The following is a 13,956-nucleotide window of genomic DNA, read 5'->3' as shown; positions in this document are numbered from 1 at the left end:
ATTAATCATATTCCTCTAGATATCTCTGTCCTGTGTTTAGAAAGTGACTGAGATACATCTCCTGTGTGTCCCTCATCCAAGACAGTTTTCCTGAGAAAACCTCATGCTTTATTTATTATATGCTGAAAGTAGATGCATGTGTCTTGTGTTGCTGGGCCTTATCTCCCAATAGAGCCACCAATTTCACTTGCTGCAGGTATAGCTATCCACATCCCTGCACGATTCCAGGAGATAATTGTAGCAGCTCCTTCTAGACTAGAATAATTATACCTCTACACAGGAAATTGAGGAAAATGTGTGGGGCTATGACCATCTTTGGGACTTGACTCTGGTCTCAAAAGGCTCTTAGCCTAGATTCAAAGGACCTCTGTAGCTGATCAGGTCAGGTCTCTACAAAAGTGACTTTTAAGTAGAAAAGATGAGAGCGAAGAGAATGGAATTAGCATATTTTTTAAATCCCTGGGCTCTGTCCATCATTGGCTTAAGCCCAATCCGTTGTGATCATATGATTCCTGAGGGAGTTTGATCCTTAACAGAAAAATAAGCTCCCCACTTCTGCTCGGTAGTTATCAAGTACTACCTTGTTGGAACGTGATAACGAAGCTTGCATAAAAGTTCTTGCCTTATCAGTGCTGCATCTCTCACAACAACATAAAACTTACTTATCTTCCTTAACCTTTTCCTTGATTCTTTGTGTTCCAGTTTGTTTCTATGTGTTTGTGATGATGGCTTTTGTTTTCCTCTTAATGCTATTCATTTGTTTCTTTTTTTCAAGTGTTTGGGAACTGAGGTGTTTATCTTTAAGGAAACAAGAAAGCAAGTGTGATATAATTCTCCATTTTAAGTGTTTTATGTTAATGAGGAACAATATATTTTTAAGTTGTTCTCAAATGTTCCAGCTTTATAAGCATGTGCATGTATCTGCCAAGACTTATATGTTTCCTTTCCCCATAGTTTTCCTTTCTATGCTTAATCTGTGATTTTGTGTGTGTGTGTGAAAAAGCATTGTTAACTGCCTTTTCTTCCCAGCCACAAAGGTGCAATTGGAGTAACAAAGGTTTGTAGTGTTGCTAGTTAGTTGACAGTATTGTCAACAAAGAAACTGCATACTAATAAAAAGAGTTATTGGTTTTAACCTGTTAATTTTCTGGATTATTTCAAGCACTTTTGAGTCCTATGTTGAGAAATTAAAAGAAAAAAAACAAAATTTCATATTAGTAGAATATATGTAAAACATTTGTTACTTTACATTAAATCACTTGCATATCTGTGCTAGTCATTGTAAGATAAGCATTAGTATGATGGGCTCTATCCAGGATGATCTTCTTCATTTTTAAATCTTACAACTAAAGCATAGCACAGTGAACCACATTTTAATATTCAGCAAATTTAACAGGGACTGAGCTCTGCTGAATCCAAGATGTTTTGCAAGTATTAATTCTTAAGAATATCCTGCATTCCTACAGTCTAGAGTCCTATATCTTAACTCTGCAATCTTTGACTTTGGGGTAGGAATATAGATCTAGTATTAGCTCAAATACTAACAGTGGGTCCTACTCATATTTTTAAGGCTTTCTGGTGTTTCATTATCTATGTTTACAATGCACATAAACATAGTTGGGTCAATAAATTTGTAGAAGATTTTGATCTATTCTAAACTGCCTTTAAAATGTCATCAGGCTTGAAGCATAGTCATTCTGGATTACTATTTAGTAATTTTAAGGCTGTGATTAATTGACTATGTAAAAGGTCCAGTATACAAATAATTGAAAAAAATTATAGTTTGGCCACAGTAAAACAGAACAGTCCTTGTACATTCTTTGAACGAGTCAGTACTTTCAGTTGAATTGATTGCAAAAGCCATTGGCCTGGAGCTGCAGGTGAACAGAGGGATAGACGGAGCTCTACACCAGGGCAGTTGGCTTTTATAGGAGGTGTTCCTTTCTCCTGTGCCTAATTTGTTATGAATTTAGTTTGTATTTCTTTGTATTATCTGGCAAACATTTGCTTCTTTCTTTTTACCTTGAAAATAGACTTCCAGGTCCAACCACAAGGGTTTCAGCTGCAGGCAGCGAAGCAAAAACCCGTGGTCCAATTAGTGCCAACAACCGGCGCAGCCAGAGTTTTAACAACTACGACAAATCCAAACCCACAAGTCCACCATCCCTTCTATCAAACAGCAATGAGAAAGGTATGTGAATTGATGCACATAATATTCTGACTGATGTATTGTAAATGCAGGGCATAACAAACTCAGTCAAAGGGAAGCAATTTTAAACATGAGCTTACTTTTGTTGAAGCTGAAATATAACTTGCATGCCACCTTACATGCTTTTATTTGCTCTGCTTTCTTCCCATAATCCACTTGGGCTCTTTTGCTTGGAAACATGTTCCCCAGAAGTTCTCCTCCCTTGTGCTTTTCTAAAGTTTCCAACAAGAAACCTGTTTGGGAACCCATGAGAGAAAGGAAAACAGCTTTGCAGGTGGGATTGAAGGGAAAGGTTCTGACTAAGACTGGATAAGCACATCCTTAACTCAATTTCTTTGTTGTGTGTCTCCCTCATATTGCCCTCTGTTAGAAAACAGGATTATGAAGAGCCGGTTGCAACCATTTTAAGTCACTCTTAAGTCCCTATGGACAAAAAGATATGTTCCTGGCCAAATCAAAGTTAGTGGGTCTGACTGAAAGCCATTAAATTGCCTGGAAGACATATCAAATTTCCAGAGAGATCATTTTGCTCTCACAGATAGGTAAAACCACAAATATGAGTTCTGTGGTTATGAGGGTCTTATTGTATTCTTCACAGGTGACATTTAAGAAGTTTCAAGCAATTCTTCGCACATGTTAGCATTATTATGAACTCTTATCTCATATATTTTGTTTCTAGAGAAAAATATAAATGAAGCACTGACAATTTATGTGTAGCATATTTACTGCTTGAAATCAGTTGACTACAACCATGCAGTGTATATTTTTGGCACAGCATAATTGAAGCAAATCCTTTTGTTGTTTTATAACCTTTCTCATTAGCATGCACACAAATTATTTGAATGAAAAGCTCAGCACCAGTGCATATGTGTTATTTTTGTTTTGTTATTTAGGAGACATTATCAGACCTAGGAAAATTTGACTTAAACATAAACCACTGAACTGAAAGCCAGTTTTGATTAACAGGAATAAAAAAAACAATCAGTGGGGTGTCTCCAGTGTCTTGGTATGATAAATAAGCCTGTTGCCTCCTAGTCCCTCCTCTCCCTTACTATCTGTAGCAAGAGTGAAGTGTACTGAATGTACATGATTTAAATTTAATTTCAAGGATCATTGGATACACACTTGATAACTGGAAACTAGATGTCATTTTATAAACGTTGCCGAAAAATGAAGTATTTGATAGTGACTGCTGAATATAGAGGTTTTCTAAGACATTTCATATGGAATCAAGGTTCCTGAAAATACTCCTTTCATCTAAGAATGGTCTAATTGGAAATATAGTACTTTTTGTCTAAAGGAACCCAAACTGCACTCTATGGTTTGTGGCCCCTTCAACCATCATCTGCTCTGTGTCTAGGAATGTGATTTACTTTTTTGGTAAGAAAAAAATCTCCAGGGCTTAAATAGCTCCAAGGAGCTAAAATATGGAGAAATTACTCCTCCTTTGAGGCTCTCATGAAGTCTTCTTTTCCTAACCAGTAAGTAATGGTTTGTGGCAAAGGAAGACAGGGAGCCAATGATAGTTGTTAACACCAAGGTTAGATAAAGATTTGTTAACTACTTTAGATATAATCAAAACAATAATGTGTGCTATTAGATGTTTTTTTAAAGTCAACTATGGCCATATATGTAGAAAGAGGAAGGACAGCCGAAAGTGGAAAATGTACCTGCTTGAACTTTTGCTGCCCTCTAGTGAGAGATATTAATGCATTGTCTTTGGGCACTCCGATATCGAGTTAATGTAGTAGATTGTAAACAGCATCATTGCATTTCTAAACTTTGTCTCAGAAGCAGTGTTTTCAAATGATTTCATGTAGCAGAATACTTTATGTACATGCAGAATAAGTGAAACTATAAGCTTTCTAGAAAGCAAGTGATATGTCAATCACAGATAAGCGCAAGGTAAAGCTTTTGGGGTTGGTGCATTCATGTACATTTGGAAATTTGTATCACATTGTACTGTTGTGCTTGCATTCTTCTTGTTGTGTGCCTTCAAGTTGTTTCCAACTGATGGTGACCCTAAGTTGAAACTGTCATGGAATGTTTTAATTTTTGTTACGTATTAGCAGTATTCAGTAAGCCTGTTGGTTGCATTTTGCATTATAAACCAAGGAAAGCTGATTAAATTGTTTAATGAAGAGTGCTAGAGAACTTGAAAGCTCACACACATGTTTGTTCTAATGATAGCTTTGCACAACTGTGAATCCCCCCCCCCCCCCTTACCGGAAAATGCACAGTACAAATGTAATAAAGAAGATGACACTTTCCATATTGTGAAATACAGTAGGCCTGAATATTATGCAAGTTATCTGTTCCTGGACCCTACTAAGATTTTCATGTTTAATCTGAACCCCTAGTTTTCTTAGTTGAAATGAATAAAGTTTTGGGCTTCCAGCCAGAGCACACCATAGAATTGGACTGAGGAGCCTACAGATGCCCAGATAAGTGTTTTCTCTCCATCATCACCTTCCAGCAAAATTTCACACAGAACCTCAGGTAGAAGTTGATCATAGAATCACAGTGGAGGAATAGAGAGAACACTTCTCTAGGCAATGCTATGTCCTGTGGCACCATTATATGGTCTTCCAAGCTCTGAGTAAATACATGAAACCACATTCAATGATCTCACATAATAAGCAATTCTACTATAGTTAATAAAAGCGACCCCCCCCCCACACACACACAGACGGTTCTGTCATGTTATTATATACCCAACCTTCATAGGGAATAGTATAATAGGATTGTATGAGTACGTTACTTTTAGCCCCAACTATAGATAAAACCATCCACCTATAAATAGTACAACAAAAGCCATGTTAAAGTGTGTGTGTGTTTGGGGGGGGGGGGTTAAGTCCTTATAATCCCACCTCTCCACCATTTGTCCGAAACTGAAATTTGGGGGGGGGGGGTGCGGAATCTATTTCCACTCTGCTCTGCATATATATTTTTAAACACTTTATACAAAAATTAGCACAGAGACTATGCAAATGAATAGAAAGCCAATGTGTTATTTTCTTACACAAGATGATAATGTCATCACCCCTCTTTGTTTCAACTGTTTTCTTTTTTGCTATAATTAATGACTTTATAGTAGCAATCACCAGCTCAGACATTAGGTTTTGAAGTGGATTGCTGCACTCCCTGGCCCATTCAAGTTTTTTTATTTAATGGTCAAGCAACCGAATGCAGCCCTAATTACAACATAGGCTTACAAAGAAGATGATGAGGCATTCAAGCTTGCGATTTCTCCTGTCATCTGCTCATCTCTGTGTAATTAAAACCTTGTAATTCACATCTGAATTGTCACTGTCACTTAGTTGTGGCTTATCTAAATGTACCCCCTGCCTCCTTTCTGTTATGAGTGAGCCTGTGAATAAACTGCAGTGTAAGAAACATCTGCCCCCTGGACAAGGTCATTATTGAACTTGTCTTAATTGTCTGAGACATTTCTATGCAATCCAAACAAACATGCACTATCTATGCAGAAGACTTCCATTCATCATTGTGGACTTCCTCCCTTGGGGTACCTTTGTCTTGCATTTCATATCCTCATTGACATTTTTCAATATAGATTGCCAGTTAGGCCAGCCAGTAGTCATTTTAACAAATTCACCTACTAGAGGGGTCTTCCTGTGAAACTGATTTTTCTTAATAGTTTGAATTTGTAGGAGGAAAGTAATGTTCAAAGTTTTCTATCAAGGTCTAAATTTATGGGCTTACATAGACTAGTAAATTTCAGTTTTGAAATAAAACCATTTCAGAAATCAACCATTTTTGTTATCCTATTCCTCATAATCATCTATTCCTTGTTTTGACTTACTTACTTACTTGCATTGTTTAATTTCCTCTATTGCCTTTTGTAATGATCCATAACAAGGGATATTAATTCTGTGTGAAAGTCTTGCCTTCATTGGAAAAATAGTGGCTTGAAAATAATCCTGCAGGTGGCAGCAAAATCTGGAGGACGATCCAAAAAAGCATGTCTACATCACTAAAAATTAAATTTATTTATTTATTTTATTTATTTGCTTTACTTCTATACCGCTTTTCTCAGCCGGAATGGCGACTCAAAGCGGTTTACATACTACAAGTTATCACAACATTCAGGTGTGGTTCAAATATACTTTCATTTCCATTTAGGTATCAATTTGATACAAACTGATAATGAAGTTAGCTGACTTCGTATTGTTTCTGTGCTATTTAAAGAAATGAATTAAAAATTGCATAGAACTTCTGAAGCTGTAGAACTCTTCAGACAACACTGTACAAAGATATGAGATTTAAGGACTCCAATGACCCTAAGGTAAAACTATCACAGGGTTTTCTTGGTAAGATTTGTTCAGAAGAGGGTTTGCCTTCATTGGCTGAGAGAATGTGAATTGCTGAAGCACACCCAGTAGATGGCAAGCCCAGAAGGATTCAATCCCTGGTCTCCATAGTCATAGTCCAATGCTTACAACAATGCAGAATGATGGATCTCCCTACACCAGTGGTTCTCAACCTGAGGTCCCCAGATTTTACAGGCCTTCAACGCCCAGAAATCCTAACTGCTGGTAAACTGATTGGGATTTCTGGGAGTTGTAGGCCAAAAACATCTGGGGACCCCAGGTTGAGAACCATTGACACACACACACACACACACACTGTGGGCAGTAGCTGAGGATGAATCTACAATGTAGAAGTAATGCTTTAACTGCCACGTTCAATGCTATGGAATCCTGGGGGTTGTAATTTGGTGATCAACACTATTTGGCTTATCAGAGAAGGCTGAAGACCTCATGAATCTATGGCCCCTTCCATACAGCTGAATAAAATCCTACATTATCTGCTTTCAACTGGGATATATGGCAGTGTGTACTCAGATATTCAAGTTAAGAGCAAAAATTGTGGTTTTTCTGCCTTGATATTCTGGGTTATATGGCCGTGTGAAGGACCCCATGACTCCTATGATCTCATAGTATTGAGTCATGGCAATCAAAGTGGTGCCAGTCTGCATTAATTCAGTGTAGGTGCACCCTGAATGCCTGAGAGTCACTTCTGACTATACATCCCTGCAGGCTACTCTAGCATTTCTCTAAAATCAGATAATCCCGTTCAAAGCAGATAATGTGGATTATCTGCATTGATGTTCTGGATTATATGTCAGTGTAGAAGGACTGTAGGTAGGTATTAATGACTTAATGTTCCTTAGATCACTCTTGTTTCTCTAATAGTGATCAACGGAAGGAAAAAAATCATACTAGCCTTACTGAATATTTTATTGCCTATATATATATATATGTATGTGTGTGTGTGTGTGTGTGTGTGTGTGTATTGAAACAGAATTTTACATATTTCCTTCTTCATGCATTTGTTGTGAGAATAAAATTGAGAGATAGGTCCCAGGTGCATCAGTTTTTAGGCTGACTGATGAGGAGCTGGGATATCAGTGTAACATAAATAATGGATATTATTTATTGCATAAAATATTTATTTCATCTAATTTTCTTAGCTAACCACTATATGCATAGACGGAGACATGTGATTCTTTGTTAATTTCATTCTTAAAGGAAGCAACAAATAATTTTAGAAATGTTTTTTCCTCTGTGAGAAACTTTGTGTGGCTTTCAAAAAACTTTTTTTTCCAGTTTAGGACTTGTACTGTGCAAAACCTTTATTTTTTGGCAAAGAAAACAGTATTTATTGCACAGAAAATGCTTCAAAAATGCTGCTTTCTGTACCAAAATCTGCAAATGGCAAACACTGTCATGAATTAAGGACTGACTTCATCAGGGTTTCCCAACTCTTGAGGAGCATGTTTTCCAATCATTTAAAATATATTATAATATTCTTTCCTTCTGTACATTGAAGAATGTCATTGAATGCTTGTATGAGTGTTTAGACAATAAAGGACTAGTTTTCCCAAGAAAGGCTTTTGGCATTGTTAAGTGTAAGCAAACTTATTGTTTTCAATATAAATGATAGAAATGTGTAATTGTGAAGACGGATACCCCTACCGGCCCCTCTTGTGGGCTTTATGCATTAATGTGATTTGCCAATGAGAACTCGCAGATACTTTAATTGATCTTGAAAAGCCAGTGACCCTTTCTGGACAAACTGCCAAATCATCAGTAAAATTGATTTTTTGACTGTGCCAAATTCAGTAGCACTAGATCCAAGTTTGTTCGCTGGACGAGGGAGGGGATGGGAAATTCTCTGCAACTGAAAGGGATTAATCACAGTTTGCCCAACTGTCAAAACTCAATAAAGGTTTTGAGGTAGAGATCATTTTCACTGTCAGTGAATGCTGTTTGCATGTATGCAAAAGAAAGTGAGCAAGAACCGTTACGAAGCAAAACATTTTGGCTCACACACCCCAAAGCAGTAAGTGAAATATTTATGCCTACCATTGTTTTCCTGTTCAATATATTGGGACTTTGTGGACATGTTAGTATTGATATTTTTGGAGACTTACTTCTTAATATGCTATGGTGAGTTCATTGTTCTGAAACTTTTGCCCCACATTCTGTTATTAATGTGTTAATTCTGGCTGTACTTTTTGTTCAGGAATTTTGTTTTCTGTAATAATTTGAATGCATTTGATTTGTAAAGTATTGGGGCTGTGATTCTTTTAACATGTTGCAAAACAAATAAAAAGCTCAAGACAAAAAAAATAATGACATGGAAAATTGAAAGCCTATTTTAGATTTTTGATCAATGTTTAGTTTAAATCTGTTGAACCTGCTCCTTGTGTAGCAGCACCAGTATACATATCAGCACTGCAGACGTGATTTTATGTCTTTATCTGCCAAGAAGCTGTCTGAAGTGCTACATCCCCTTGGGTGTTAAGCAAGTCTGACATTATCATTGTCAGAAGTTGATGCCGGCACAGCCAAAAGAAAAAAGAAAAGAAAAACTATGCAAGCTCATAATCTTGAAAAGTGTCTGCTCAATATAGTTAATAGCTTCTTTTTTAAAATAAATCAATAGTGCAACAACTGCTGGTAACTCAGATACATTTCTTGGGGAATGTTTTACACAACACATTTATATAGAAATGCATTAACATCTACTGCCACCGCCACAAACTAATTGATGACCATACATAGCTCTTAGATAGAGCAATTTTCTGTTTGTTTTTAAGTGGTTGTTTTGCAGAATCACAAAGCCCATATTTCATTCTTTTGAACCAATGTGATTTAAGTTGGCCATGACTGCCTTGTGCATTGATTTCTATAGGACTAAAGCATAACTTGATTCACCCAGAAGTATCTGAGAGGTGGTGTCCAAGTCAGATGGTTGAGTCTCTAGAGGTGCCTTCACTGTGGATTCCTGCACTGACAGCAACTTGGACTGGAAGGCCCATGTGGTCCTTCCAAATCTTTATCATTCTAAGGTTGATCTGGCTCAGTCATTATAAAGATTACTTTTTGACCTGTAGATCTGTGTAAAAAAGTTAGTTCTCCAGATTTAGTTTTTATTTTTCCATGTGTAAGAAAAACAATATTTTGATTGAAGCAATTCATTACCCATTCACATCCTTGAACTGTCCTAATGTGGAGTTGAACATGACTGGTCAATATTCAGACTGATAATACTGATTTAATAAATCCTTCCTGTGTGTCCTGGAAACACTGATTCAAAGTGGTTTTGTTTTCAGACTCAAACTAAGAAACAGAAATGAAATAGGTAAAGGTAAAGGTTTTGACATTAAGTCCAGTCATGTCTGACTCTGGGGGTTGGTGCTCATCTCCATTTTGAAGCTGAAGAGCTGGCATTGCCTGAAGACACCTCCAAGGTCATGTGGCCAGCATGACTGCATGGAGTGCAGTTACCTTCCTGCTGGAGCGGTACCTATTGATCTACCCACATTTGCATGTTTTCGAACTGCTAGGTTGGCAGAAGCTGGGGCTAACAGTGGGAGTTCACACCACTCCCTGGATTTGAACCTGCAACTTTTTGGTAAGCAAGTTCAGCAGCTCAGTGGTTTAACCCACTGTGCCACCACAGTATAACTTATTTCTCCAAAGAAATGCATAAAATCTGATATTTACATATGTAAGGATGATTGGTACTCTTCTTTTTAGTATACAAGCCAATGTCACATTTTGAGACACACCTTTCCTCTGAATTTCCAAATGATTTACCTTATGTCTACTCTATTTCATTTAGCCCAACAAATATTCAGAACATACAGGGTGAATGCAGAACTCTAGTGAAATGAATTACTTTTTGAAAGACAGGTGCTTCTAGAGTGGCTAGTTCTTTTGGATGTTTCTCTTCAACATGAGCTAGCCTGTGGACAGTCAGAGTTTGAGATGAAATTTTGCTGGCAGCATGGATGGATTTGGACTTCTGAAATAAGTTGCTGAAATATCTGTTTAGTTGAACATGACTGGTCAATGTTTTTTCCCTTTTGTTTTTCCCCCAGCCATAAGGAATGCAGCAGTTATAAACAGAATGTTAAATTGCATTTTTGTATTAGTACTACCAGCTTCAGGGTCTTTTTTGGTGGGGAGGGAGGCTGCAACCGTTATGCAGTGATTATTTAATGTAACGTATTAACTATGTCTAGAGTACAGTTGGCTTATCTGAGTCAGTCTTGACAGCTTGTTTATATTGGGTATATGCCACAGGGCACAGTAAATCCAGAGGCCCAATACAGTTAGAGGACAAGATAGAAGTATGCAGTAAATCATTGTGTTTAATCTTACATTTCTTTTAATAGGCTCGATTTGGTATTTCTTTTGGCATTTTGAAACATGTCCAGATCTCTTACTTAAACACAAAGGAGCTAAAGTTTCAACAGCAACAAGAATAGTAGGAGACTTCACCATTCTTGGTATAAACGTCTGGGAATATTAGAATAAAATAAAATTACACTTCAAGGGTGTTGTTCAGCAGCCAAGTCATAGACCAAAAATGTAAATGAAACAATTCGCTCTCATGATTTCAGTACATTTTCTAGAAGGCCAGAAAGGAATGGGTGGATAGATTGATAGATAGATATTAATAGGTTGCCTGATTATTCATACACTGAAAAAGGACTCTACTCAGACTTCTGAGAAAACCTTTTCTGTAGTGGCAGATTCACCCAGGGATTATAACAACCATATTTATTTGTGTTTTTGATTTAAACTTTCAGAATCTTTGGTACTCCCAACCTTCATTTCTTCAATTTTCTCAGAATGCAAACATCTTTATCTGATGTGTATGTCAGCAATACTTATGCAATATAATTGCAGAATACATCCAGACTGAATTGTAACCTTTAAAAGCAACAGCTGGTATTAAATGCAGGTAGATTTTCCTTTGTCTAGTTCTTTATTGCTAGTTGAACTGTGCCAGACATACATCTATGGAAAGAAACCAAAGCCTTTTAAACTTAGCCAGACAAATGAATAGACCTCAATGCTGCCAGATTATTTCACCATCCCTCAAGGTGCTTGTCTGTCTCAGCTCTTGACTACAAGGGAGGGAACTTGATATCCATGAAGCAATAAAATGTTTGTCTTTTGAAACTTTGCAGATGTAGTTGGGCAGGCTGAACACACTTAAGGAATGAATAGATACTGGGTTGAAAATACTGATTACAGTTACAGGCCTTCTCCAGAAACTGTGAACAAGGATGATAGCACACTGTGTGGATCATAGCATACTTTACTTAAAATAGATGTGGATAAGGTGGGAAACCACTCTTTGCTCTCATGCTCTTCTTATGAAGAACACTTTCCTCATAAATGTTTTGAAGAAGAATCTTCATAACCATCTCCAATTGGAAAAATGCAGAAGGCAGATCCATGGGTAGATTTAACCCTTGTGACCATTGTCAGATAAAGATGTAAGTGGCTGGAGCTATGAAGTGAGCCTTCAGTAGTAAAGTCTTGACTTTATGTCTCTTTAGGATAGACATAGCCTTGATCACAACAACTTGCTCCTTGTGGCAAAGAACTTGAACACTTCAGCTGCAGCATTTAGTAGTGATTTGAGTGTTAGACTAAAATTTTGGTACCAAAACTCCAGGAGCCACAGGAATCTATTGGGTGACTGTAAGCCTATGATGATCATGACACCACTTTAACTACCATGGCCCAGTGCCATGGTAGTTAAAGTGGTGGAATTATGGGATGTGTCTTTTTATAAGGCCTTTTGCCTTTTCTGCCAAAAAGTTCTAGTGCCTCACCAAACTACAATTTCCAGGATACCATAGCATATGAGTTAAAATGGTGTCAAACTGTATTAATTATTCAATATTGATGCAACCTGTGTCTCCTGATGTGCCAGGAAGGGACACCAATTGTTGTTCTGACTCAGGCAGCAAAATGTACTGGACTGGTCTTTATTAGATAAAGCCAAATAGAGTTGACAGGCTCAGCATTCAGTCCCTCCCTTTTTAGCAGTCTAATTGGAAATGATTGTAGGTGCCCATTGAGTGAATGTCATTGTTGTTGTTCAGTCGTTCAGTCGTCTCCGACTCTTTGTGACCTCATGTGCCAGCCCACGCCAGAGCTCCCTGCCGGCTGTCACCACCCCCAGCTCCTTCAAGGTCAGTCCAGTCACTTCAAGGATGCCATCCATCCATCTTGCCCTTGGTCGGCCCCTCTTCCTTTTGCCTTCCACTTTCCCCAGCATAATTGTCTTCTCTAGGCTTTGCTGTCTCCTCATGATGTGGCCAAAGTACTTCAACTTTGTCTCTAGTATCCTTCCCTCCAATGAGCAGTCGGGCTCATTAACCTGGTCTTATTTGTTGAATGTATGCTCTAGGAGTACAGGCTTCCTCCTTTGTAGATACCTGTTGACTTATTATTTTAACCTAGGCTATGATGGAAAATATTCCACTGAACTTTCACTTAATTTATGCTTTTCTAAGTCAATGGACTGAAGGCACAATTTACCTATATTTGTCTTCTGAAAATATCAGATGTTTATAAACTCCTCGGGTGACTCTGCTTAGAACTATGCCATAGGACTATTTTGGTTATTTCCAGCAACACTATGCAGATGTCAGTAATCATGAGAGCAGCTTGTGTTTAGACTCAACTTGACATATGATGGGAAATTGCATATATTTTCTTCAGCATTTATTATAATGCAATTTATAAAACATTTCACAGAACAATTTAAACCATGCACATTTTTTAGTTGCAAGTGGTTAGGCTTGTATTTGCAGTTAAGACATTACGGGAGCTGATGAAATTCAGCCTAACCGTACTACAGTGTGTATTGGCATTAAAACAGGACCACCAACATCTTTATAACAGAAACAGTGAGAATTAAATAAACTCCAGGTTCTGGACTTGCCTTTAAGAAGAGAAAAGAAAGTGGTTATTTAGCCTAACTGTATTTTGAATTTCAACACATTTCACTTGTTGTGGATTAAAGTCAGCAAAGGTTCTTGCAGAAGGAAAACTGCCTTGGGGGAAAAGACAGATGAGTATTAACTCATCATAAAATGAGTTGAGTGTTCAGTGGAATAAAGACCGTGTCTGTTTCAAATTAAGCATCTTTGGGAAATGAATCATTTTAAGATTTAGCACTGGGGTAGGACCAAAACCGTTGACCAGAGTAAGCAGTGGATGTTAGCTAAAGAAATGTTGGAAAGTAAGGACAGATACAAGAGGCACATACAGTCGGCCCCCTTTATCCACAGATCCTGTATCCACAGATTCAACCATCCACAGCTGGATTCTTTTATTCCCAATAGAAAAGCACAGTTTAGCATTTTATATAAGAAACACCTATTTTACTGTGTCACTGTGTATAAT

General features: G+C 37.5%; 1 protein-coding gene across 3 annotated transcripts in view; it reads left to right on the top strand.

Moving 5' to 3' along the window:
- NAV2 (neuron navigator 2) overlaps window positions 1-13,956 on the top strand; it is a 282,686-nt gene that overhangs the window by 128,785 nt on the left and 139,945 nt on the right. For all 3 annotated transcript variants that reach the window (XM_060765681.2, XM_060765628.2, XM_067462702.1), the window contains one exon: window positions 2,034-2,191. In XM_060765681.2, coding sequence (XP_060621664.2) covers window positions 2,034-2,191 — 158 coding nt within the window. The remainder of the gene's footprint in view (window positions 1-2,033; window positions 2,192-13,956) is intronic.

Source organism: Anolis sagrei, chromosome 1 (genome assembly GCF_037176765.1).
Source record: "Anolis sagrei isolate rAnoSag1 chromosome 1, rAnoSag1.mat, whole genome shotgun sequence".
Classification (NCBI taxonomy): Eukaryota; Metazoa; Chordata; class Lepidosauria; order Squamata; family Dactyloidae; genus Anolis; species Anolis sagrei.
Note: the sequence above shows the minus strand (reverse complement) of the source record. Positions and strands in the feature narration are given on the sequence as shown.